At 40.3% G+C, this 27,169-nt stretch overlaps 2 protein-coding genes and 1 long non-coding RNA gene across 3 annotated transcripts in view; 2 read left to right on the top strand and 1 right to left on the bottom strand.

Annotated features, from left to right (window-relative positions):
• XRN2 (5'-3' exoribonuclease 2) overlaps window positions 1-27,169 on the bottom strand; it is a 60,281-nt gene that overhangs the window by 32,369 nt on the left and 743 nt on the right. Inside the window, exons 2-11 of the mRNA XM_083519141.1 lie at window positions 18,441-18,568; window positions 18,251-18,362; window positions 9,528-9,639; window positions 8,680-8,738; window positions 6,581-6,670; window positions 5,347-5,419; window positions 4,338-4,388; window positions 3,423-3,580; window positions 2,740-2,814; window positions 1,094-1,227 (exon numbers count right to left, since the gene is read on the bottom strand). Of these exons, the coding sequence (XP_083375267.1) occupies window positions 1,094-1,227; window positions 2,740-2,814; window positions 3,423-3,580; window positions 4,338-4,388; window positions 5,347-5,419; window positions 6,581-6,670; window positions 8,680-8,738; window positions 9,528-9,639; window positions 18,251-18,362; window positions 18,441-18,568 (992 nt within the window). The remainder of the gene's footprint in view (window positions 1-1,093; window positions 1,228-2,739; window positions 2,815-3,422; window positions 3,581-4,337; window positions 4,389-5,346; window positions 5,420-6,580; window positions 6,671-8,679; window positions 8,739-9,527; window positions 9,640-18,250; window positions 18,363-18,440; window positions 18,569-27,169) is intronic.
• On the top strand, window positions 8,751-24,724 carry LOC310714496. Its single transcript, XR_014529840.1, has 3 exons — window positions 8,751-9,510; window positions 10,176-10,282; window positions 24,657-24,724. It is a non-coding gene; the product is annotated as an uncharacterized lncRNA (long non-coding RNA).
• Window positions 10,464-14,144, top strand: LOC310714282 (uncharacterized protein). Its single transcript, XM_083519622.1, has 2 exons — window positions 10,464-11,202; window positions 11,794-14,144. Exon 2 carries the CDS (start codon window positions 11,996-11,998, stop codon window positions 13,181-13,183), a length of 1,188 nt encoding a protein of 395 aa, XP_083375748.1. The 5' UTR covers window positions 10,464-11,202; window positions 11,794-11,995; the 3' UTR covers window positions 13,184-14,144.

Genomic DNA, 27,169 nt, shown 5'->3' with positions numbered 1-27,169 from the left:
TTATACACAGAAAAATATGGTAATTATTTATATGACATCATGCATTTTAAAAGCCTCAAATCACACACACTTGATAACCAATTGTAGTTAATAAGTTTGGAACAGCTAAAGCCCTATTACAGAACCACAGAACTGTGGAGGTGGAAGTGACCCTCGTGGTCATCTAGTCCAACCCCCTGCAATGCAGGGATCTCAGCTTTCCCTTGTCTAAAACCATTCTTGCTCTGCTCCTATTGGCAGGAACCTCCAATCTCCAGACGCTTCCGGACTACAACTCCCATCACCCTTGGCCAGCTGAGGATGGTGGGAGTTGTAGTCCAACAACATCTGGGAACCCAAGGTTGGGAAGAGTTGCGTAAGGTTCCTAGAACAAGGCAACATTGTTACATAACACATCTTGAAGACTCGGAATTGCTACATAACCACCAAGTTTTATTGTTACAAATCTTGGTATAACAGAGAATGGTCAATAGAATTGGCTGAGAAAATAAAATGCCAGGTGAGAGCGGAAGAGGGCAAACACAATCCATATTCCTTTTATAATGTATGGCAAATGTTTACTGAATACATAAATTGTTCAGGCTGGCAGGAATCTACCCAGCACTTATGGGAAAACGTGGTGTGAACTCTAGAGGAATCAAATGAAACTTTAACACATGGCATGATAAAAGTTTGTAATTTTTGTTGTTTACTATTGTAACAATTGTTTTCTCAAAAATTTTCTTCTCTACCATGAAAATAAATAAAAACAGTTTTGTTTTGTTTTGTTTTTAAGGAAAACAGAGACAGCACACATACTTAGTTTGTGGTAAGGGTTGCCTTAAATCTAAAAGCTAAATGTTGTACACCAAAGAGGGCTTTAGGCTTTTGCTTTTCAAATATCAGCCCCACTCTATGCCACATAGCAAACCATTTTTGAAACTGAAGGAACTTTCAAAACAAGGTTATGGTATGCTATTGGTTCTGAAAAATAGGGGGAAATTGCACAGGAAGAGCCCAAAGTCTTTTGGACACCTAAACACGTTCTTATAACATTCATTGTACAACCTTTCACCACATCAAGTAACTTTGCATATAATGCTGCTTTCCATACCTGATCTCTAACGAAGGTAAATGAGGAAGAAAGTCATTTCCCACAAAGAAACACATGAAAACCCAGTCGTCGATACTTCTTTCAACATCAAAAGTGAAAGGCAAACTGGCCATCGTTAGCTCTCTTTCCAAATACTAGAATTATTTGAGAGAGAGAGAGAGAAATGGAAAACATTTCTACAGATGCTACTAGAAATAAAATGTTAGTGTGCAGTTATTTATACATAAAGTTCTATACCACTAAATCGAGGGAATTCTCAAAGTGGGGCACAAAAACCTGCCTGACAGGCCATCAAGTCCACAATAAAGGTACTGCTATGCTAAATGTCCCACTTCCATTCCAAATGGATGTCTAAAGTGACTTAAGCATATTTTATTTATTAAATTTTTGTACCACCCTCAATCCAAGGATCACAGGGCAGTTTACAGTATAAAAATACAAAATACAAACTCTAATAACAGACAAAACAATAACACCCACCATCTCAAAGAATATGCAGAATGTAAGGAGAAAGGTGACCCTTCAGCTAGGCTGGTTTGAAATTGCTAAGGGCACCTTAAATGTGGCCCAGTAGCACATTGGAAGCCAGTGCAAGTTCTTCAAAAGTGATGTCAATTGCTGTAAATAACCAGCATTCTGCTGCAGCTTCACAAAAAATGCCTTGCAGTAATACAGCTTGAGGTTACCAGTGCCTAGACCACCATGGCTAAGCTATGGAAAATGCTTATCTCTTTCCATCCATTACAGATTCAGGTAAGTAGCCATTTCCATCAAGCAAGCGCAATCTGTCTCTCTCACAGAATTAAGGTGAGAATCTAGCAAAGACACTCTTTCCCCACAAACTGGAATTCCTGCATAACTCTTCCTTGAAATTAAATAATGTCCCCCCCCCCCAACAATTTCATCCTCCAAAACTCCCAGTCCTGATTTTTTCCAAATTCACCTCCAGCAGCTTGGCAAAATTAAAATTTTCTCCTTCCCTCTAACTTGTTTGTCATGGCTAAAAAGGCTAGGAACATGATCTTTCCATGCCGTAAAAAAGTCTACTCCAGATTTTTGTTTTTTCCTTTGCTGCAGCTTACATCACAACCAGTTCATTTTTTTTGTTCCTTTATCAGCCTCTGAAGAAGCCCTTGTGGGGAGCCCTTGTGAAACTTCTGCAGTTCCCCCCCTCCCTTCTGAGATGGAAAGTGGGGTGCGCGAGAGAGAGATGCCAGCTGGGAAGAAGAGAGCGAAGGCTGGGAACGGAGAAAGACCTTGCAGACAAGACTCTCTGGAGAAGCGAGACACAAAACCCTTGTATGGGAGCTGAACAAAGCTGACTAATAGAAGTCATGTTTCAAAATGCCAACCTAGTCAGAGGAATGAGAGAAGAGTAGGCAGGGCAGGATTAAATGTAAGACAATTCAGCAGCAGCATGTCCTGAAACCGCCTCTTGCTGCTTAACAGGGAAAATGCTGGTAGCTAACAAAAAACAAAGGGCAAGACTCATGGCTTCTCCTGGCCAATTGCCAGAATTAATTTTTTGGTTGCCATGGCAACTTGTGCCCATTGGCTTGGAAGTTAGTCCCACTGTATTTAACAGGTCCAGAGACCCACTGCATAGGATTACAGCCTTAGTTCAAACACATCCAAATATTACTTACTTCTCTCAAAACACATAAGCGAATAAAGATAAATTCTTGTTCCGAACCAGGAGGACAATCTGCAAATTGATCGTGCTACAAAAGAGAAAAATGGTATACCATTTGTATGTAAGCTTTACTTTAGAGTGCCTTCTCCCACAGCACAGGCTTAAGCATGTTTATTCAGAACTAAGTCCTGCTAAATTCACTAAGTTCTTTGCTCTAGAAAGGTGTGTTTCAGAATGCCACTTCAATAATAAATTAAGATTACAGAAAATTCCTGTGCATGCTTTATTCTCAGGTAAGAGTATCTGGGACTGTTTCTGAAATCAAGGGGATGAAGTCTAAACTTGCAGAGCTGACTCTAATCTGTCATCCCATTCCCATTTTGCTGCACTTTGGCATTTCTGCTGAATTGATTTGCCCCTCCCCACATGTCCCATAATTTGTTAGACCACATTTATTTCAAGGAAATGAATCCTGCTTTGTGCTCCTTCCTTTACAAATAGTTGAGAATGGGTTTCAGTATGTCCTTGTTGCCAACCTGCAATGTTAGTCTGAGAGACAGAGATTACTCAAAGCCACACAATGACTTCATGGCTAAGGAAGGATCTCAACAGGAATCTCCTTCATTCAAACCTATCACTTCATTCTCTTGCACAACGCGCTGGCTCTTGAGAAAGTGAGCAAACTGTTCAACCTACCTCCCCTTGTTTTTCTTTTGGCAGACCCTGACAGTCCTTAATTTCATGTCCAAACTGGTTGCAAAGAGCACATGGCTTTGGTTTATTAGGCTTAAATTCTTCTCTAATTATAGTAAAGTTTGGTTCATGTGTAGCCAATCCCAACATAATTAGGTCAGCTATAAAAGAAATAAAGCAAAAATCAAATACTAAGTAAATAACTACAATAATGGCCAATGCAGATGATCCTCCGAACAAAACAAAGTATGTCAATTAGCAGTATAACATTATTATTTTTCATAACAGAATATGTATACTGCTTGACTGTAAATTCAGGCCCCAGACCCATTGGCAAACCATGCGCTACAAAGATGCTTGCAAACATGCTATGAAGGCTGGCAATATCAACCACACCATGTGAGAATCCGCAACAGATGACCGCAGTACCTGAAAACAGAGTCAGGTCATGCATCTACACCAGTGCCCAGAGGAGAAATGATTGCTGGGAGGAGCGCAGACAGAAGAAATGTCTTGGTGCATCTGCAGCAGCACAACTGGATGGTTTCTTCTGCCCCAGATGCAATAAAACATGTCTCTCCTGTATTGGTCTCTGGAGCCACAGCAGACGCTGTAACCTTCCAACTGTTTGACTTCACACCCAAAGGTGTACTCCTCCACTGTCTTCCAAAACAGACAGATGCCAACCAACTAATTGTAAATAAAAGCTCTAAGCAATTACAAATATGTTAATTATGTAGACATAAGTTTTTTAACAACCTTAGTAACCTCCAAAATATAACTGTAGACCCCAAGATGGCATTACCACATTTTACAAATGTGGTTTACTCAGTATACACAGTACTGACCCATACAAATCATTCTCTACTTAACTGCTAGAATAATTACTAATGGAAGAAAACTAAGAAATGGACTTACCATCAGCACCACACAAACAGTGATGAGTGTTTGGATCATGATTCGGTTGAGCTAAAGCAAAAAAGAAAGAAATGTTAGATACATTTTATTATTCTTAGGCAGAAGGAAATAATTACTGAAGACTCATTGCTGACCTCTAAGGCTGAATAAAATTACATATGCTGCCCTTGCCTCTTTTGGTAGGAAAGGGTGGTGTATAAAATAAATAAATAAATAAATTGCAAAAGCACAATAGACAGTCAAGAGGTCAGAAAGGCAATACAGAAGTAGAAAGTTGATAAAACTGGCAGGCCTAGTGGCGTTTTCACCAGAATACTATTTATTTATAGTTGCACCTTGGATCTCAAACGCCTTGGTCCCAAACAATCGAAACCGAGAAGTGACTGTTCTGGTTTTCTAATGATTTTTGGAAGCCAAACGTTCGGTACGGCTTCAGATTGGCTGCAGGATGCTCCTGCAGCCAATCAGAAGCCACACCTTGGTTTTCGAATGGTTCCAGGAGTCAAAGGGACTCCCGGAATGCATTCTCTTCAAGAACCAAGGTACGACTGTACCGCCCTTCATCAAAAGATCTCAGGGCGCTTTACAAGATAATATGAATACCTGCAGCTGCCGGGATATTTAATGATTGTTTGCCATTTAATCAGACTCCAAATTCATGAAGATTAAGCCCAAAGCCCAACTGGAGCAGGCCCTGGTGTTGTCTGTGCCAGTCTTCCTCACTCTCTCCTTCCTTCCCATTTTAAAGGTCAACATTTCATTCCAAGTTGCTCTATGTTTTTAATTCTAATACTGTACTGTATCTAATGTTCTAAAACCACTATAGTATTTATGATTCATCAAAAAAAAACACCTCTCTTTACTGTTCTAAACACCTTTTTCACATCTGTTTTGCTTATGCACTTTTGCATAAAAATATTCAGAAAAAGTAGATCTATTCACATTGAACAGCCCATTTTTACTAATATCAGTAGATACAACTTTTACTGTAGAAACTGCAAAAAAATACCTCTTTGCCTTCGTATGTAATCCATGATTTTGTGTTCACCTTCACCTGGAGCACTAGCATCAGATAAAATAACCTACAAACATCACCACAAAGAGGAAACATAAAAAGTAGAGCGAAACACTCAATACTTTGCAACACCATTAAAATTACTACTAATTTGTGCTATTTGGCACAGTGTTCCTGAAGACCTAGGACATTTAAAAAAAATAAATCAAAACTGGAAGCACATTGCACTCATGCACAAAGTTACACATCACTCCTCAAAACAACATTCACACACCCTCCTTACAACTATGAGATGGTCTGGATAATAATGCCTCCTGCTCCCCCATTTTTCCCAGGCAGAAAGCCTTTCCAGGTGATCCTACCATGCCTATCAGCTATACAGCAGGCTATATGAGGGGCGGAGGCGCCAGCACATGGAACCTTCCCTCTTCAAGGCAATAGAGGGCCTCTTCACATAGCACACAGTTCCACTATCATCATAATCATCAAACCTTTTATTGGCATCAAACATCCGAAAGTTCAACTATGGAGTTCGCTCCACAAGATGTAGTGAAGGTCACTAACTTGGATGGCTTTAAGAGGCTATTAGCCTTTTCCTCCATGAATTTGTCTACTAGCCATGAGGACTATACTCGACCTCCATGGTTGGAGACTCTATGCCCTGAATAGCAGTAGCTGGGACTTGCATGTGTGGAGAGTGCTGCTGTGCTCAGGCCCTGCTTGCAGGATTCCCACAGGAGTCTTCTAGTCACTGAGAGAACTAGACAGAGCTTTGGCCTGGTCCAGCCGGGCTCTTATGTTATTAGTAGTGAATTTTTCAAGGCACACCAGACCCTCTTACGGCACACAGGTATATTCGGGCACATGCCCCCCACCCCCTGCATCTTGCCTTGCCACACCACACATGAAAAGCTACTTTTAAAGCCAGGTGTGTTTCAAAGTTGATATGGTACAGGTGGGGTCAAAATGCCACTGGGCTCACACACTCCAAAAGTGACTGGATCTTAGCCTATAACTGCTAAATGAGGAAGTGATCTAATGATAGGTTTTCAAAATTTCCACATCTGAGATAAAACAGCTAAACACCTCGGGAATGCCTAAACTATACCTGGATGTTAAACTGTTGGTTTATCTTCTTCAATTAAAACAACTATCTTCTGGAACTCATTTGCATCAGTCAAGAATAGTACAAGTTCCATTTATTGAACAATATGGGTATGAAACTTACTGCCAAGTTTTTCCATCCTGGATCATTGTTTAAACGATCAGCAATATAATAGCGAAGGCATTTAGCAAGATTGTCCATAAACTCAGTCCCCTAAAGAACAGGGAAATAATACAAAACAGGAAAATAATACAACATTTAGATTGTGATGGGCAGATTGCAGATGTGAGCCATCTTACTTTTTTTAAAATAAAAAAGCAGAGCACAAAAGTCCAACAATTGAAGGGGCAAGCAAATGAAGCAAAATGAAAGCTTGGGGGCAGAGCCAGTTGCCCCCAATGACTACACTCCTTGACCCATAGAGAGAGAGTGCTATGCCTAAACAAGTATAAATCCACAGCTCAAGCCCTAAAATGCATCAGGAGAGGCATTCTAACGCCTAGTCATAGTCTTCCAATTAGTACAGTGGTACCTTGGTTCCCGAACAGCCTGGCTCCCGAACAAATTGGCTCCCAAACGCCACAAACCCAGAAGTGAGTGTTCCAGTTTGTGAACATTTTTCAGAAGCCAGACGTCCGACGCAGCTTCCAATAGAGTGCAGAAAGCTCCTACAGCCAACTGGAAGTCACACCTTGGTTTTCAAATGGTTCTGGGAGTTGAACGGACTCCCGGAACGGATTAAGTTCGATAACCAAGGTACCACTGTACTACAATTTTACAGGCAAAGAATTTCAAGACTAAGTGATTAACCTCAAGAACAGCCACAAAATTTACAATACAGTATTTTATTTTTTAAAAAATATTATTATTACACAACTACAATCTGCATCTGCATTTATATATGTGGGGAACCTCCTGGTCACCAGTTCAAACCCCTTGGCAAGACAAAACTGTCCCCAGCAGCCCTCTGAATGTAGAGGAAGGGAGAGAAAAAATATGTCAGAAATAGAAAAGGGAAAACCCCCACTTTTATAATTATACTGGCTCTGGTCCTGCCCACTGCAGACAGCCCTTGAGAGATGAACCACTGTGGTGCGGAGAACACTCTCCTCAACAGGAAATTCCCCATGCCTCATTTATATTTTACATTTTTTCCACTAGGAAGCAAAGAGGTTCAGAAACATACAACTTGGCTAATGATTAGGTTAACATTTTATGTTTGAAGTTTACTAGGAAACCAAACTTGAAACCCTTACACCAAATCCATCACATAATGAGCTCTTCATCACTCAGGTCTCGCTTAGTGAAAAAAGGTTTATTTTTCTTAAGCCTATGAGGATTTCTGTGCTGAACACACCTTCACACAAGGTTTCTGCATGAAACTAAACACTGGATTAGGGCTGGAAGAGATAACTCTGTTGTAGCCCAAGGTTTTTTGTATGGGAAGTTTCTGGCTAGAAATCCAAATAAGCCTAAAGTCATGTTCCAGCATTTAACGGAACATAAGAACTGTAATGAAAAGTTCTGCACAACTAGCACAAAGGCTTGAAGAAGATTCTTAAGCATGTTTGATAGAATGCACTTAGAAAAAGCTATCTGGTAAAAGAAGGTTCCCACTTACAGGAGGGTTTAAGTTTGTTCAGTTGAACACATTTAAAAACCAAACCATTCAAATACCAAACCATTTCAAGGCAAATCTTGCATGCATGCCCATGCCCCCATCTCTACAGCTTGCTTGTTAGGCAAATGCCAAAACATGGTGCAGGCTCTCTCTCTGACCTGCGGTATCAACAACAGATTACCCTATAGAACTGCCGAAACTCCCTGTATGTCACAGCTCCCCAAACCTGTGCTGACATTGGCAGGGCAATTCTTAATACGCCAACAAATTTAGATTTTTCCACATGGAAAAAAACCATGAATTTGAAAAAGCACCCCATCTTTGCTGCTGCCTTTCAGTTTCTCCTCACCATTCTTACAATGAAGCATTGTTTGGCAGCAGGAGATGCCAAAGAGAAGAATATTCTTCCTCTATGAATGCCATCAAACAGTATTGTTGCCTATAGAAAAGCTGTTGGATCCTAGTCTATCCTTACACAGCTATTCTGAAGATAGGAGGAGGGAAGAAACCTACAGCCAGTCAGAAATTAGCCAAGAATCAAGCAACAATACCATGATCAGTACTGTGACAACTCCCAAATTAGAATGATAAGAATACTTACTGGAGTAATGCAATTGCTATCAAATCTTTCTTTTATTTCTTCTGGAGGAAGATAGCCACCTTTAAAAGCAACATAATTTAGCTAGTTTGAGACAGATAACTGCAGGAGGGAGGGGACGACATACTCGCTCCGTTATTTTGAACATGTAATATCTCATTTCACTCAGTTATGGGAATCACAACTAGTTGTGATCAAAACCACAATTTTATACATATGTATAACCTCAGGCACAAGTCCCATGGCTCTTAGTGGAGATTTCAGATCAGTTTGCACAGGGATGCATTTGTATTGTTATAAGTATAAATTATGAGTGATCAATAACAAAATCATGCAAATTTGCTTGACTTTTTATTTTGCGTACTTTATTAAGCTCCTTCTAGTTACAAGGTGATGCAGACCATTGTAGCTCTATTCTCTACTAATGGTAATTTTAATTCAGCAACTCTTCAATTTTTACAATGCATTGCTAATACAATTTCAAGCACATCTGTACAACTATTGTAAACCTTCCACTGATTCTCAGATGAAGGGTGGTATAGAAATTTAATAAATGGTAAAAATAAGGGTTAGAAATGTGGTTTTAAATATGCTTAGATTTTTAGGAACCTGAATTCTGTGCTCAATTCCATATTGCACAACTTTCCTACACTCCCAAGAAATCACAGAACACAAACAACTGCTAATGCAAAATTTAATACAAAACTAAGTGCATGTCAGTCTTTTCTCTAGGCCGGCCATGTGATATCTGTGATACGGCGCCTGTCGCAAGAGTAATACTTCAGAATATGCAACTCTTCTTCAAGTTACCTGTTACAGAACTAAACTGAATAGGTAACAAATCTATATACCTTTCTCTAAAATTTCTTGTCTGATTCTCTGCTTCTCTTCTGCAGTCTCCACTCCTTCCTTTGATGCTCTAAATCTTCTAGATCTTTGCTGGTTCATTTTTGCACGGGGAGCCTAGAAGAATAGAATTACCATGACTAATCATTTCACCCTTTATACTTAATTTCTATACTTTATTAAATTTGAGAACCTTAGAATGATTCACGTAACGAGAGCTTACTTACTTTACGTATGCAATTGAGGAAGCCTTATCTGCTGGCAGCAATATTTTTTCCATTTATGTTTTAAAATAGATATTCAAGAGCTTAAGCCAACGTTCAAAAGAGAAACTGCAATTGCATTTATTATTTTATTTAAACATGGGGCGATTTCCATTACCCATGAGAAACTTTACAACAATTAAATATGCTTCCAGTTCAGTAATACAGCTGTGCCTCATATTTTGCCACATATACTGCAGCAGCTGCAACATTTCTTTGTCCTCACATTGGCTTCATTTTAGTGCAAGGTGAAAACCTTTTTGTTTACCTGCGGAATGTAATCAACCTTCTTGCTGACAATTGCTACTTTATATATGTTGTTATGATGTAGTTAACACTGTTTTTTTTACTGTTGTGCTATATACAGTTGCCTGTTCTTTCTTACTGCAGTGGAGTCTGGTAGCAGTGGTGGAGGGAGACAGCAACAGCAAAGGAAGCTTTGGGATAGGCAGGGACATTTTTGCCTTCTCCCCTTTGTCTACCAGCTGGAAAGACTGGTATGTGACAGAAACTAATTAATCATGTTTTAAAAAACTAACCTGAAACACATTACTAAGTCCAGGACAGATGACTGGATCTGACTTTGGAAAATTAGTGCTTCATCATTCTCGAACTGATCTCAGAACAAGGAGGCTTCCTGACCAGTAACAGTAAATGGAAGTTAGCTAAAATAGGACTTCCAGGTTGGTGCCTCTGGTAATGGCGGAATTCCTCTGATCGGGAGGAATTTGCCCCGTGGGAACCTGGGTCTGGCCGCCACGGCAAAGGCGGAGACCCGCAAAAAATCACAGGCGGGAGAAGCCTGTGAGCGTGGGATTCGGCGGGTACCCTTTGCGCCTCCCCTACTCCCGGGGAAACCCGGTTTCGGGGGTCCGGAGCGATGTGGGGTGAGCGGCGTGGTGCTTCGAATCGTCTGCTTCTTCCACGGAGCAAAGCCGCATAGCTGTTGCCAGAGAGCACTGACTTTTTCCTGTGGACAATTTGACTTCAAAGTAATTACCCGTGAGTAGAGCTGAAGCGGGAGAATTGGATTTTTAAACTTTTAATTTGGTATTGAAACAGGGAGGTTCAATACAGGAAGTCCGCCTTCCCCTTTTGTAAATAGACTGAAGCAATGAGGCTGCAAGCTGAAGTCTTGGAAAGCCTTTTGTAAAAGACTAAATTTCCATCGGCAAAGAACATTAAACCCTCCCTTGGAGGCAGGAGAAGGGGGGGGGAGTTGTGGACTGAGTATGCCTGCAAGAGAGAGTCAAGAGAGCTAAAATACCGCCGCTCTGACCCTGGAAACGGGCTGCTAGCAGGACTGATGTCTTTTGGAATGTTCATTGACAGCGTTTAGAACGTTCATTGACAGCTAGCTAAATAAGAGGAATACATTGTTTCTACTGTCTCCGGCTGCTTTTAAAAAGGAGTAAAAGTAACTGAAAACTGACCAGGTTAATGCGCTAGATTGATGGGATAAAAAGGACTGACAAAACCCGGGACCAGGAGGAAGGGACGCTGGATGAAGATTGGATTGTTTTTATTTCTCTTTTTATTACCAGGATTGTTTTATAAAATTGATGAATGTTAGAAAAATGTTTAAGCGAAATTACTTGGCTCTAGCAAAAATGTTTAAAGAATTAGGTAAGAATATTATGGTTTGGAGAAGTCGGTAAAAATAAGATTTAAGTTTTAATTTTTTAAGGTTTTTTATAAGATAAGATGAAAATAGATTAAGGTAATGTAATGACAGAATACTATGAAATATGGAAAGGATTTGCTGCATAATTATTAACCAGGATACAAAAAAAGGGAGGAGGAGGAGGTCAAAGAAAGAAGGTAAAGAGAGTTGAGGATTTGAGAATGATGGATTTATTTTTGTCTGTTTGCGGTGTATTTTTGTTTTTTGAATTTGTATTGTTTGATGTGGTTTGTTTTTTCTTTGTTTTTTCTTTTCTCTTTTTCTGCTTTGTTTTTTCTTTGTAATTTCAAAAATTTTCAATAAATATCATTTTTTTAAAAAAAGTAACTGAAAACTGAAACTAACTTTGGATTGTTTGAACTGTGTTTAAAAGAGGACATTACTGACTAATATAAATAGAAACTGTTTCCCCCTAGTGGAAGCCTTTGAAACTGGTTGCTTTACAAGAGCTGGGCTAGGGGAATTTCCAGCTGCAAGATAAAAAAACTGTGAGACTCTGGGACTGACCTTGAATTTTTTAAGTGTTATGGTAAATGGAAAGGAAAAAACAGACCAGTCAACTGCTGAAAAAACATTAAGGTCTGGGAGGACTTGGCAGCAACCCAGGAGAGGCTCAACATCAGGCCTCCCTGCCTCTTCTGCTGCTGCTTTTGCACCAGTACACTCAAAACCAAGAGGAATGTCGACAGAAGAGGCCTTAGTGGTTGCATTAGATAAGATAAATGATTCACTGGAACAGCTTAATAAGAAAACAGATGCGATAAATGCGAAAGTGGATGCTGCAACTATTAAAATCGACTTAAATACAGAAAGTATAAATAATCTGGGACAAAAGGTGAATACCAATACAAAAACCATCCAGAAATTGATACAGGAATCTACTTTGATACGGCAGACTGCGAAGAAAGCCAGGGAGAAAGCAGTTGCTGCTGAATGTAACGTAACACAACTGGAGAGAGAGAGAGTCCCAGCCCTACAGAGGCAACTTGATGAACATAAGTTGACGCTTGCTATGATTGAACTTAAAGAAAAACAGACGAATTTGAGGATCAGAGCCCTACCTGAATTGGAGAAGGAAAGCTTGACAGACTTTCTCACACAGGAATTTGCTGACTTTTGGGACTTGGACTTGGGTCAAGAAGAGTTTAGAATTGTGAGGGCCTTCAGACTTGGAAGAGGAGGGAAAAAAGAGAAGAATAGAATAAGAGACTGCTTGATCACCCTTCGAACTAAAGAAGAGAGAGATAGAATCTTGGGTTGGCACTACCAGAAGAACCTAGTAGTACAACAGTCAAGAGTGGAAATTTTTAAAGACGTCCCGAAATATCTTTTGGATCTTAGGCCTAACTACGGAGATATTGTTGCCCTGCTGAGAAGGAATAAAATCATCTTTAGGTGGGAGTTTCCCCAAGGTCTATCTTTCAGTTTCAAAGGAAGGAAAATAAAAATAAGATCAGTAGAAGATAAAGTAAAGTTTTTGTATAAATACGAAGAAGATCTGCAGAAGGGACTTGGAAAAGAGCCAAGAGCATCGGATAGAAGATCATCAGATAGAGGACTAGAGCAAAGAGCATCGGATAGAAGATCACCAAACAGGGGAAGATTGGATATATCAGCATTACCCTCTGGATTGGATCTCCCAGTGAACATGTCACCACCACCACCAACAGAAGAAGAGAAAGCATTGGGTGCAGTTGGAGGAATATCAGCGTAACTACATGATGGCGTTGCAGGTTTCGAGCTGGAATGTGAATGGATTAAATTCTCCAGAAAAAAGGCGGAGAGTCTTTCATTTATTGAAAAAAGAACATTTGGACTTGATTTGTTTACAAGAAACACATGTGATAAGGCTACACAGGAAGATATTGAGGAATAAAAGACTGGGCCAAGAATTTATCTCATCAGATAAAGTTAAAAAAAGAGGAGTGGTCCTTTATGCAAAGGAGAGCCTATCACCGAAATTCATATTCAAAGATGACCAAGGAAGATTTGTTGCAATTGAAATTCAATCACAAGGAGAGAAATTCCTGATTGTAGGTGTTTATGCACCAAATGAACCAAATGAAGGAAAATCGGAGTTCTTTAAAAAGTTACACAAGTCTCTGATGGATTATATGGACTATAATATGATCTTGATGGGAGACATGAATGGAGTGGTGTCTACAAATATGGACAAGGCACAGAAACAGGTAGTCACCAAAGATGGTAGACTACCAAAAACCTTTTTTGACATGACTGAAAGTATGGACTTAGTTGACATTTGGAGAATGAAGAACCCTCTGGGAAGAGAGGGAACTTTCTTCTCTGAGGCTAAAATGACATGGACAAGAATTGACCAAATCTGGGTAACCAGGCGATTTGTTCCGAAGATCAGCAAAGTGGAGATTTGCCCCAAAACTTGTTCTGACCATAATGCTGTGAAGATGGAAATGAAATTGATGCCAATTGGTTCCTTTAGATGGAGGATGAACGATACTTGTTCAGGAATGAAGAGGTGACCAAGAAGGCCCAAAAAACTCTAAGAGACTATTTCGAGATAACATGAATACTACAGTGGAAAAAAGGGTAATTTGGGACGCAAGCAAAGCGGTTATGAGAGGATTCCTAATACAACAGAATGCAATTAAGAAGAGAACTCAGAATGAAAAAAAGGATAAAATCCTGGGGAAAATAAAGGAAGGAGAGAAGAAACTGAGAGCAAACCCAAAGTCACAGGACTACACAAAATCTCTCAGGAAAAACAGCTAATGTTGAATTACAAAATAACGGATCGGGAGGTGGAAGGGGCCATCCAGAACATGCAATTAGGTAAATCTCCAGGACCAGATGGTTTGACTTCAAGATATTACAGATCTTTGAAAGAATGGTTGATACAACCATTGAGGGAAGTCTGCAATGAAATACAGTGGTGCCCCGCAAGACGAATGCCCCGCTAGACGAAAGGGTTTTCCGTTTTTGAGCTGCTTTGCAAGACGAATTTCCCTATTGGCTTGCTTCGCAAGACGAAAACATCTTGCGAGTGTTCCGATTTTTTTTCGCTCCCCCCCTTTTTCTAAGCCGCTAAGCCGCTAATAGCCTTTTAGCCGCTAATCCACTAAACCGCTAATAGCGCTAATCCGCTAAGCCGCTAATAGGGTTGCTTCGCAAGATGAAAAAACCGCTAGACGAAGAGACTCGCGGAACAGATTATTTTCGTCTTGCAAGGCACCACTGTATTGGAAGGGAGAAAGGCACCAGAGTTGTGGAAGGAAGCTTACATTACACTTATACCGAAAACAGAGACTGAAAAGACACAGCTCAAGAACTAACGCCCTATATCGCTGCTTAATGTGGATTACAAAATTTTTGCAGATATTTTGGCTAAAAGATTTAAAAAGGTGTTAGTAGAAGAAATTCATAAAGACCAAGTGGGTCTGACAACATGAGGAATATAATTAATATTCTAGAAAAAACTACAAGTGAATATCAATACTAAGGCAGTCTTGATATTTGTGGATGCAGAGAAAGCCTTTGACATTTCTTGGAGTTTTATGAAGAAGAATCTACAGGGGATGGGGGTAGGTCAAGGTTTTGAAAATGGTATAGGTGCAATTTATTCAGAACAAAAGGCAAAATTGTGAACAAAAAAACTCTTCTTAAACAGAAGAGTTTAAGATTGAGTAAGGGACACGACAAGGTTGCCCAATTTCTCCATTGCTCTTTATATCGGTCCTTGAGGTTTTGTTAAATATGATTAGAAAGGACCAAGAGGTTAAAGGTATACAAGTGGGAGCTAAACAGTACAAATTGAAAGCATTTGCTGATGACTTAGTATTGACTTTACAGGAGCCAGAATCTAGTACTAAAAGGGTATTGGAACTGATTCAAGAATTCGGACAGGTAGCAGGTTTTAAGTTGAATAAGATGAAAACTAAGGTTTTAGAGAAAAACTTAACTGTGAATGAGAGAGAGAGAAGTTTCAGGAGGAGACAGGACTAACATTGGTTAAGAAAGTGAAATATTTAGGGGTTAACATGACTGCCAAAAATGTGAATTTATTTAAGGATAATTATGAAAAATGTTGAAGTGAAAAAGGATTTAGAAATATGGACAAATTTGAAGTTATCATTGTTAGGCTGTGATAAAAATGAATGTGTTGCCAAGGATGTTGTCTTTGTTTCAAACATTGCAAATTTTGGATAAGATGGATTGTTTCAAGAAGAGGCAGAAAGATATTTCCAGATTTGTTTGGCAGGGCAAGAAGCCTCGAATAAAATTTAAGATATTAACTGATGCCAAAGAAAGAGGTGGATTTGCCCTGCCAGACCTTAAACTTAATTATGAATCAGCTGCTTTTTGCTGGCTGAGAGAATGGCTGCTTCTTGAAAACACTGAAGTGTTGGATCTAGAAGGCTTCAATAATGCATTTGGTTGGCATGCATATTTGTGGTACGATAAGGTAAAAGCACATAAAGCGTTTAAAAATCATATTGTTAGAAAAACATTGTTTAATGTTTGGATAAGATATAAGGATTTGTTAGAAAAGAAAACACCAAGATGGTTGTCACCAATGGAAGCAAAGGCTCAGAAAAAACTCAATATGGAGGCCAAATGGCCGAAATATTGGGAAATTCTGGAACAAGATGGAGACAGAATAAAATTGCAGAGTTTTGAAAAATTGAAAAACAAAGTGCGAGATTGGCTCCATTATTACCAAATAATGGAGGCATACAATTTGGACAAAAAAGTTGGTTTCCAGGTGGAAAAATCAAAATTGGAAACAGAATTCTTAGATCCAAAAATCAAGAATTTGTCAAGAATGTATAACTTGCTGTTGAAATGGAACACTCAGGATGAAACGGTGAAATCAGCTATGATTAAATGGGCACAAGATGTTGGACATAACATAATGATGGCTGACTGGGAACAGTTATGGACCACAGGTATGAAATTCACGGCATGTAATGCCCAAAGAGAAAATTTAATGAAAATGATTTATAGGTGGTACATGACACCAGTCAAGCTTGAAAAAAATTACTATTTGCCCGACAATAAATGTTGGAAATGTAATGAGACTGAAGGTACATTCTTTCACCTTTGGTGGACATGCCCAAGGATTAAGACATTCTGGGAGATGATTTATAACGAAATGAAAAAGGTATTCAAATATACCTTCCTGAAGAAACCAGAGGCCTTTCTCCTGGGCATAGTCGGCCAATTGGTGTTAAAGAAGGATAGAACTTTTTTTATGTATGCAACAACAGCAGCAAGAATACTCATTGCGAAGTACTGGAAGACACAAGATTTACCCACCCGGGAAGAATGGCAGATGAAGTTGATGGACTATATGGAACTGGCGGAAACGACTGGCAGAATCCGAGACCAGGGAGAAGAGTTGGTGGAAGAAGACTGGAAAAAGTTTAAAGACTATTTACAGAAATACTGTAAAATTAATGAATGTTAGAAGAATGTTGGAATGAAGTTATATGGCTTTAGTAGAAATGTTATAAGGAATTAAGTATAAATAGATTAATAGAATATTAAAGGAAAAAATAAGGTTAGAATGTGTTAAGATAATTATAGGATAGAAAACAGAGGAAGATGGAAAGGAATTGCTGAAACAATTAACAGAAATGGAATACAAAAAGGGAGGTGTGAGGAGGTCGTTGAAATAAGTGAATGAAAGATAAGATACTGAAATTGTTTGATGTGTTTTAAACTGTTTTTGTTTTGTTTTGTTAGTTTAATGTGTTAGTGTTATGTAGTGTTTCTGTATTGTATTGTATTGTTCTTTTTTTTGTAGTGTTTAAATTGTTGGAAAAGTAATAAATATTATTTTCCAAAAAAAAAAAAGGAAGTTAGCTAAAACATCCTGTGTGCAAGAACAGTTTCACAAGCTATTGTCTACAGCTAAACTGATTAAACTGGTTGTTAAAATAATCTGGAATAGCCCCTGAGTAAATATACTTTTCATTCATTAATCCTTATCAGTTAAGGGATCCTCCACTGAGATATCACTAGTAACTTGTGAACATGAAAATAGGTGTTTGGGGTTGTTTCAGTTTTGCAATCTAAAACAGAAGGCTTATAATTTTACAAATTAATGTATTCTAGTTCAGATGTGTATATGCAATGCAAACTGATAGTGGGTATAACACATTATCATTTTAAGCAGAAGAATCCCAACCCCTGATCTACCACCATTTCTGGAGCACGTCTGAACACAGCTGTCAACTTTTCCCTTTTTTAAAGGGAAATTCCCTTATTCTGAATAGGATTCCTCGCAAGAAACGGGAAAAGTTGACAGCTATGCGTCTGAATGGAGCAGAAGTATCACCCTGTCAGTGGTGGAGTTCTGCTGACAAAGAGTGATGCAAACAGGGATGGAAGTTGCTGCCAGTTGCATTCCCACCAGAAGTAGCCAAGGGAAACCTCAAAATGGAGGCAGGGAGGGGTAAGCAGCGCACGGAAACACTGTTTACCTTCCCACCGCAGCAGCTTCCTTAATGAACCTTAAATGAAGCCACCATTCACAATCTATCTTAGGTGGCATAAGTAATGTTCACACTCACAAAGTGTTAAAAATAAAATCGTCTCATACATAAATGCAGTTACTTTAATTTTGACTCTGTTCACCAACTGGCAAAACAGATGCAGGAATGGAATTTAGTCATTGTGTCCAACAGCACTGTAAATAAAGTGGAAATTAAACTACAGCAGAAAATAGCACTTCAAACGATTCAGACACAATTTTTATCAGCCCTGACCCAAATACATCAATGGCAACCACTTAAGTACTTACCACTCCATCTATTGCCATGTAGAGAAGCCGCCTCGGTCTCACAATATTAAAAAGCCTGTCAATATACTCAAATATGGCCACCATCATTTCATCTTCATTTTTGGGTGCTGGTCTGCAATGTAAGACATTGTGTCAATATCCAAACAATGTTTAATACAAGCTACCTATTCAAAGTACAAATGTGACTCACTTGTCCTCAGGATGTGTACAAGGGTGGATGATGCCATTCATATCCAAATACAGATTATCAAATTCCACTTCATTGGGGTTTGGTTTGCTGGAGTCAATGGGAATTTTGATACCATTACATTCTTTAGGCTGCAAACAATGAATAACAAAAGATTTTTAGATGTATGCATCACATTCAAATCTGAAAGAAAAACACAATCAAGGAAACATGGTGGAAGTGGAAGTGGAAAGGAAATTCGAAAGGCAGACTATGATTTATGAAAGGTAGCTAAGCTATTTCACCACATGCCTATGGGAATCTTTTCTCTCTTTCTCCGGCACAAGTACTTTTAGCCAGCGTTAGAAACTCAGATACATATGCTAGGTGCAAAATGGCTCCTTAAAACAAGGTTACAGTCACAAAGATGGAATGTCTAATATCCAATTTTTTGCAAGATGGCTCTAAAGTCTTATTTTTCAAATGATGAAGTCACTGTGGTCGATTATCAGTTAAACATCTGGCTGGTTCAGATGACAACCTTGAGCTAGGTTAAGAACTTTGAAGTCCAGTTAGATTGGCAAAAATGTATAAAAACTGTAGTGATGTCTGTTGGAGATGCAAAAACGGGGCAGGAACCTTTCTACACATGTGGTGGGAGTGCAAAGAGATAGTGGGATTCTGCGAAAATATTTATAACAAATTGAAAAAGATGTTTAGATTCTCATTTGGGGGAAAACCAGAATCCTTTCTCCTAGGTATCATGTCAGAGGAAATAAAAAGAATGGTCAGACCAATATTTATGTATGCGACTACGGCGGCAAGGTTATTAATTGCCAAAAATTGGAAAAGCAGCAGCATCCCAACTAAAACAGACTGGCTATCTAAAATGATGGAATACTTCCATATTGCCGAATTAACAGGTAGGATATGAGGAGATATGCTACAAAAAGTGAATAAGGAGTGGGCTATCTTTAAGGAATACATCAAAATCTATATGGAAAAAGTAGAATTTTTTACAAGATACTGAGTGAATCCAGAAAATGATTAGAGTGAAAGGAGAGTAAAGTTAAGATAGAAGAAGAGATCAAAGAAACAATGAAATGTGTTTAAGCTAGTTGGAAAAATAAAGTAGCGTAACAAGAATGGCTGGAAGTCGTCACTTGGTGGGTGTCCGTGTGGGGTAGGAGTGTAGGTATGTTGATATGTATAGTATAAGTAGCTATTATACAGAGTATTGTAGGTATGTTTTATGCTATGAAAATAAGGTAGTGTATCGCATATATGTATTGTGTAAATGTAAGCGTTTTATATGTTATAATAAAAAAATAAAAAAAGGTTAAGAACTTTGAGAACTTAAAGAAGAAAAGTCATTTGATTCAGGGACAGTTCACATATATATTGGCCTATTCCTACCTCTTTTTCTTAATGGTGACACGGACCATTCATAACATAAGTATATTCTTCCTAACTGTGAGCAGCGCAGTGGGGTGGGGTAAGTGAAGACAAGCTACAACAATTAACTATAATGTCATTCAGTGCACCTGCTCAGGCTGCACAGAAAAAGCATTTTGGTTCTTGAAATTCATTCTGATAGTGCAGATAAAATATAAGCGAGAGAATTCTACAGAATGTGGTCTTAGTGTGTGAAAACAGTCAAGATCCAAGGATCCCGATGATGTCAGACACCATCCTGGTGCCCAGGCACCTAAATCAAATTTCACTATCTATGCAACTAAGCACCTGAACTGTTCTTGTCAAGAACGCCAATTTGCCAGAGGCCAATTTAAATGTAGGCAATATTTTAAAAGGCTGAAGGTGTAAAAAGTCTTCAGGGGATTGTGCTGTGGGAGTCGAGTTAAGAGGACATAACTGAGTGTAAGCAAAGCCCTCATATGTCATAATGCGGAATCCCAGGCCAACTGAGTATTAGGAGAGACTCCCTCTACCATTTCTATGAAACTGAGCACATATGCTATGATCAGATCGTAAAGGAACACTATTCACCCACACAGGCATAGTTTAGAGAGCCATTCAAACATCACATTCTGCTTAGAATCATAGAATCATAGAGTTGGGAGAGACCACAAGGGCCATTGAGTCCAACCCCCTGCCAAGCAGGAAACACCATCAGAGCACTCCTGACATATGGTTGTCAAGCCTCTGCTTAAAGACCTCCAAAGTAGGAGACTCCACCACACTCCTTGGCAGCAAATTCCACTGTCGAACAGCTCTTACTGTCAGGAAGTTCTTCCTAATGTTTAGGTGGAATCTTCTTTCTTGTAGTTTGAATCCATTGCTCCGTGTCCGCTTCTCTGGAGCAGCAGAAAACAACCTTTCTACCTCCTCTATGTGACATCCTTTTATATATTTGAACATGGCTATCATATCACCCCTTAACCTCCTCTTCTCCAGGCTAAACATGCCCAGCTCCCTTAGCCGTTCCTCATAAGGCATCGTTTCCAGGCCTTTGACCATTTTGGTTGCCCTCCGCTGGACACGTTCCAGTTTGTCAGTGTCCTTCTTGAATTGTGGTGCCCAGAATGTGTAGGTGGGTACTCCAGGTGAGGTCTGACCAGAGCAGAATACAGTGGCACTATTACTTCCCTTGATCTAGATGCTATACTCCTATTGATGCAGCCCAGAATTGCATTGGCTTTTTTAGCTGCCGCGTCACACTGTTGGCTCATGTCAAGTTTGTGGTCAACCAAGACTCCTAGATCCTTTTCACATGTACTGCTCTAAAGCCAGGTGACACCCATCTTGTATTTGTGCCTCTCATTTTTTTTGCCCAAGTGCAATACTTTACATTTCTCCCTGTTAAAATTCATCTTGTTTGTTTTTGCCCAGTTCTCTAATCTGTCAAGGTCGTTTTGAAGTGTGATCCTGTCCTCTGGGGTGTTAGCCACCCCTCCCAGTTTGGTGTCACCTACAAATTTGATCAGGATGCCCTTGAGTCCATCATCCAAGTCGTTGATAAAGATGTTGAATAAGACCGGGCCCAAGACAGAACCCTGTGGCACCCCACTAGTCACTCTTCTCCAGGATGAAGAGGAACCATTGATGAGCACCCTTTGGGTTCGGTCAGTCAGCCAGTTACAAATCCACTGAGTGGTAGCATAGTCAAGACCGCATTTTACCAGCTTCTTTACAAGAATATCATGGGGCACCTTGTCAAATGCCTTGCTGAAATCAAGGTAGGCTACATCCACTGCGTTCCCTTCATCTACCAGGCTTGTAATTCTGTCAAAAAACGAGATCAGGTTAGTCTGACATGACTTATTTTTCAGAAATCCATGCTGACTATTGGTGATCACAGCATTCCTTTCTAGGTGCTCACAGACTGTTTGCTTAATGATCTGCTCCAGAATCTTCCCTGGTATTGATGTCAGACTGACTGGGCGGTAATTATTTGGGTTCTCTCTTCTCCCCTTTTTGAAATTAGGGACAACATTTGCCCTCCTCCAGTCTGCCGGGACTTCGCCTGTTCTCCAGGAATTCTCAAAGATGACTGCCAGTGGTTCTGAGATCACATCTGCCAGTTCTTTTAATACTCTTGGATGCAGTTCATCTGGCCCTGGAGACCTCAATACATCTAAACTAGCCAAGTATTCTTGTACTATCTCCTTAGTTATTCTGGGCTGTGTTTCCTCTGCTGAATCATTTGCTCCAAATTCTTCAGGTCGGGCATTGTTTTCTTTATCGGAGAAGACTGAGGCAAAGAAGGCATTGAGGAGTTCAGCCCTTTCTGTGTCCCCTGTTTGCATTTCCCCATCTTCTCCTCTGAGTGACCCCACTGTTTCTTTGTTCTTCCTTTTGCTACGAACATACCCATAAAAGCCTTTTTTGTTGCTTTTAACCTCTCTAGCAAGCCTGAGTTCATTCTGTGCTTTAGCTTTTCTGACTTTGTGTCTACACGTGCTGGCTATTTGTTTGAATTCCTCTTTGGTGGTTTCCCCCCTTTTCCATTTTTTGTACACATCCTTTTTTAATCTTAACTCAGTTAAAAGTTCTTTAGATAGCCACCCTGGCTTCTTTAGGCACCTTCCATGTTTCCGTCTCATTGATATTGCCTGACGTTGTGCTTTTACTATCTCCCTCTTAACAAACTCCCAGCCATCATGAACTCCCTTTCCTTTTAGTATTACTGTCCATGGGATCTCACCCAGCACTTCCCTAAGTTTTATGAAGTCGGCTTTCTTAAAGTCAAGAAATTGAGTCCTAGTATGCTTGGCTGCTCCTTTCCGCTGTATAGTAAACTTCAGAAGAGCATGATCACTCGTGCCTAATGATCCTTCCACTTCTACCCCACTAACCAGGTCATCAACATTGGTTAGGACCAGATCTAAAATGGCTGTTCCTCTTGTTGCTTCTCCCACTTTCTGGACAATGAAGTTGTCTGCAAGGCCAGTGAGGAATCTGTTTGACCTTATGCTCTTGGCTGAGTTTGACATCCAACAAATATCCGGGTAACTGAAGTCCCCCATTACTACTATCTCCCTTCCTTTTGCATGCTTGGCCATCTGTTCTAGGAAGGCATCATCTATGTCCTCCGTTTGGCTTGGGGATCTATAGTAAACTCCCACAATGAGGTCACTGTTATTCTTCTCTCCCTTAATTTTGACCCAAATGCTCTCACTTTGGCTTTGAGGTTCTAAATCTTGGATCTCTTCACAGGTATACACATCCCTGACATATAACGCCACTCCTCCTCCTTTCTTGTCTGGTCTGTTTCTCTGAAATAGATTGTATCCCCCCATTATTACATTCCAATCGTGGGACTTATCCCACCAGGTTTCAGTGATGCCTATTATGTCATATTTAGTTTGCTGTACCAAGAGCTCAAGCTCATCTTGTTTATTTCCCATGCTTTGCGCATTAGTGTACAGACATTGAAGTCCATTAATCATTCCCCCGTGTCTCTTATTTAAGGATTTTTTCCTCCCACCACTAGGTCTGCATGCTGTTTGCTTGCCCCTGCAATTTAAAACTCTCAAGCTTGTTTTCTCCTGCTCCGGTGGATAGGACTCTAATGAATGGCTTCAAGTTACAAGGAAGTAGATTCTGACTAAACCTCAGGAATAACTTTCAAACAGTAAGAGCTGTTCGACAGTGGAAAAGACTCCCAAGAGTGGTGGTGGACTCTCCTTCCTTGGAGCTTCTTAAGCAGAGTTTGGATGGCTTTCTGCCATGTATGCTTTAGTTGAGATTCCTGCATTGCAGAGGGTGGACTTGATGACCCTCAGGGATCCCTTCCAACTCTACAATTCTATTATTTCACTACATATGTTGATGAAGATGGTCTTGGATTTGGTTTTGAGAATCCCAGAACAGCAGCATTGGGGGATCTCAATATTTATGCCAAGCTCACTTCAACTGGGGTGCTGCAAGACTTCATGGCCACCATGACAACTATAAGGCTGTCCCAAAATGTCATTGTCCCATGCATGTGGTAGGACACTCCCAATTTAAGGTCTCTCTTCTGAGCAAAAGGATGGTGGTGTGATAGTGAGAGTGTGTTGTAAATAATGACTAGCAGTAACCTGGAATTCAGACAGGAGTATTTCTCAACTCCACTTGAAGATGCTAGAGCAGGGGTTGGCAACCTAAGGCCCATGGGCCACAAGCGGCCCACGGGGGTCGTTTAACTGGCACATGAGCTGCCCCCAAACTGAGCTGCCCACTTGGCAAGTCCCCGCACGCTGCGCTAAACCAGCGCAGCGCGGTGCGGGGACTCGCTTCTGTGACGCCAGAAATCGCACCTGCGCATGTGCAGACTCTGGAAATTGCATCTGCGCATGTGCAGATGCTGGAAATCGCAGGCATGTGCGCGCAATCCGGCCCATGGAAGGACCTCCGCTAGAGTGAACTGGCCCAGGTGAGGTAAACCTTGCCAACCCCTGTGCTAGAGGCTGAATCTGGGATCTTTCATATGCAAAGCAGACACTCTATCACTGGAACGCCCCCCCCCCACCAAAAAGTCAACTATTCACTTGAAACCGTGGGATCAGATTCTTAAGGTGAAAACCCAGATCTACAGATGTATTATGCCTGCAGCCATCCAAGGCCCTGCAGCTCTTCTGGAGACACCTGGCAGAGAAGACCGAGGGTGTATCTTAGTCACTTAGCAATGCTAGAGAGCCAAGCTCTGGGTAAGGTAATGCCTCTTTAAGTTCTTCTTCTAACTCTCAGCTATGCAATGGCTATTTAGGTGTTCAGACCTTTGTTCTTCTTTCCTAGGGATTCACACTGGAAGCTGTTCCCATTCTTCTGCATATGACTCAGCCTTAGCAACCTGGATATCTGCTACTTATTGCTTAGTGACTTTAATATTTATTACTTATTGCTTAAGACTCCCACCATAAATCAGTTTCCTCCAGACTTTGTTCAGAATCCCAAATGCTCACATTTTCCCCAAAGGAGCTTACGTGCATCTTAAATTACTGGTATTACATCTGCAATAAGCAACAAACAGAACGTGCAGGAACTAAATACTTGATCAAGAACAGAACAACCTTAAAAGTTAGCTAGCAAATAAAATTATACCAGATATTAAACTCTGGCCATTTTCTTGAACATTTGCACGTCCTTGTAGAAGAACTCTGTCAAATCATGCAACTGGAAACTTTTCACAAGCAAGAGGAATTGTTCTTAAAAATAAAACACTTTGCAGGGGGCAGAGGCAATAATATATAGTACGAAGAAAAACAACAATATAGTTTATGTTTGCAGAATGTCCCCCAATTTTATAAAGCAGATAAGCAACTACCTGTCATTTTGTAAGTCTTTCATCTCTCAAGGATTGCAATCCCATATGCATTTATTGGAAGTAATGCAACAGAAAACACTAAGACCTATTCCAATGTATGTACAGTGGTACCTCAGGTTACATACGCTTCAGGTTATAGACTCCACTAACCCAGAAATATTACCTTGGGTTAAGAACTTTGCTTCAGGATGAGAACAGAAATCGTGGAGTCACACAGGATAGCACTTTGACTGATGTGCTGCCCACAGCGCTACCCAGGTGACTTATGATGCAGCGTGTGGGGCAGTTTCATTCAGCATCAGCAATTTTACCTGTGGGTCAGGCAGGGCGGCACTTTGAGTCTTGCACCACCTGCAGCACCATTTTTACTTGTGCTGTGCCACAGGCAGGGGCAGTTTCACTCAGTGGCAGCAATTATACTTGTAAGTTGCGCAGGGCGGCATTTTTACTCTCACACTACCCAGGTGATTCAGATTGCGGCACATGGGAGGCAGGTGTTTTACTCTTGAGTCCTAGGCACCATACATTGCCTCCATAGATCTAAAACTGGTCACAACTGGACCATGCCAAGTTGCAAAACGCACCTAGCACATGGAGAGTTTCAGACACTGCCTAGGACCACAAAGTTATTCACCACATGTAGGACACACATCATTATAGCTGATAGATACTAATCATGTTCTGGCATAAATCCAGCATGGCAAAGACACTCAAACTGCTTTCAGCAAAGAACTCAACAGAACAGCGGGGGGGGGGGGGGATCAGCAAGGAAACGTTAGAAACTCTAAGCAAAAGATTAAAGTTACTAAGACCAACATAGCTCCAGTCTCAAGTTCTCCAGAGAGCAAAGTACAAGATGTGTTGATTACTCTATTTATATCCCACCTTTCTCCCAATGCATGATGCAAATTGGCATATAGCAAAAATTAAAACAGACACAACTAAAGCCATGAAATATAAACATTTTAAAAAGTAAAATAAGTAATCTTATTAAAAACAGTGCTGAAAACACTTAAAACCATTGTACACACACAAATGCAACACACAAACAAGTAGGGTTCAGAATTTCCTGGTTGCCAGGCACATTTCGCAACTGGGGATGGTTTGCTTGCAACCAATTTGAGATGTCTTGTTGCAGGTAATGCAACTGACATCTCCACCATCTAGGTGCGTGCCACAGTGCGAGTCAGCTGGCTGGCGCTGCTGCACAACTTGAGAATAAAATTGCCACCGTATGTGCCAGCTGGCTGGCAAGTACAACATCCACCCTCAGAAGACCCTGCCACAATAGCCTGTTAGTGGCCAAAGACGGGGGGGGGGGGGGAGCACTTGCCTGCCAGCAAAAGGAAGATTCTCTCTTGGATCCTCCTCAATCGTGTCTGTGGAGGAGGTGGGACCAAGAGACAGACTTCCCCAAAAGATGTCAAAGTCTTAGCAGGCTCATATAGGAAGATATCATTCTTCAGATAGCCTGAACCCAAACCACATAGGGCTTTGTGGGTCATAACCAGCACTTTTGAGTTGTGCCCAGAAATAGCTAGAAAGCCAGTAAGCTGGTGTATCAAGGAACTTCCATTCTCCCTGTAACCTTGCCTGGCTGTGAGCCATGAAGGCCACTCCCTGCAAGGCCCTTTCCAGCTGGCTTAGGGGGCAGAGCCCAGACTCACCCAGAGACCGGAGGGACATCGCTATGCCTGACAACAAATCCTAATTATTGGATTCTTTTACCCCATCTTTTTGTGCCTGTCAAACAGCCATGTCATGCTTATTATAATATTTTATTCTCTTGTTAATTATGCTGTTTTAAATGTGCATTTTATAATTGACTTCACTTAGCAACTTTTTTTAATGTTTAAGATTGTTTGCTTGTTTTTTGTTAACTTACTTTGTGTTAAATATGTATTCTGTAGTTGGCCACCTTTGTAGTGTTTTATTTTGAAATCTCTGAAATGGTATTTTGGTTTCCTATTGATTATGTTGCTTT

Source organism: Podarcis liolepis, assembly GCF_965112155.1.
Source record: "Podarcis liolepis genome assembly, chromosome: 8".
Lineage (NCBI taxonomy): Eukaryota > Metazoa > Chordata > Lepidosauria > Squamata > Lacertidae > Podarcis > Podarcis liolepis.
The sequence above is the reverse complement of the archived record's forward strand: the minus strand, read 5'-3'. Positions and strand labels throughout refer to the sequence as shown.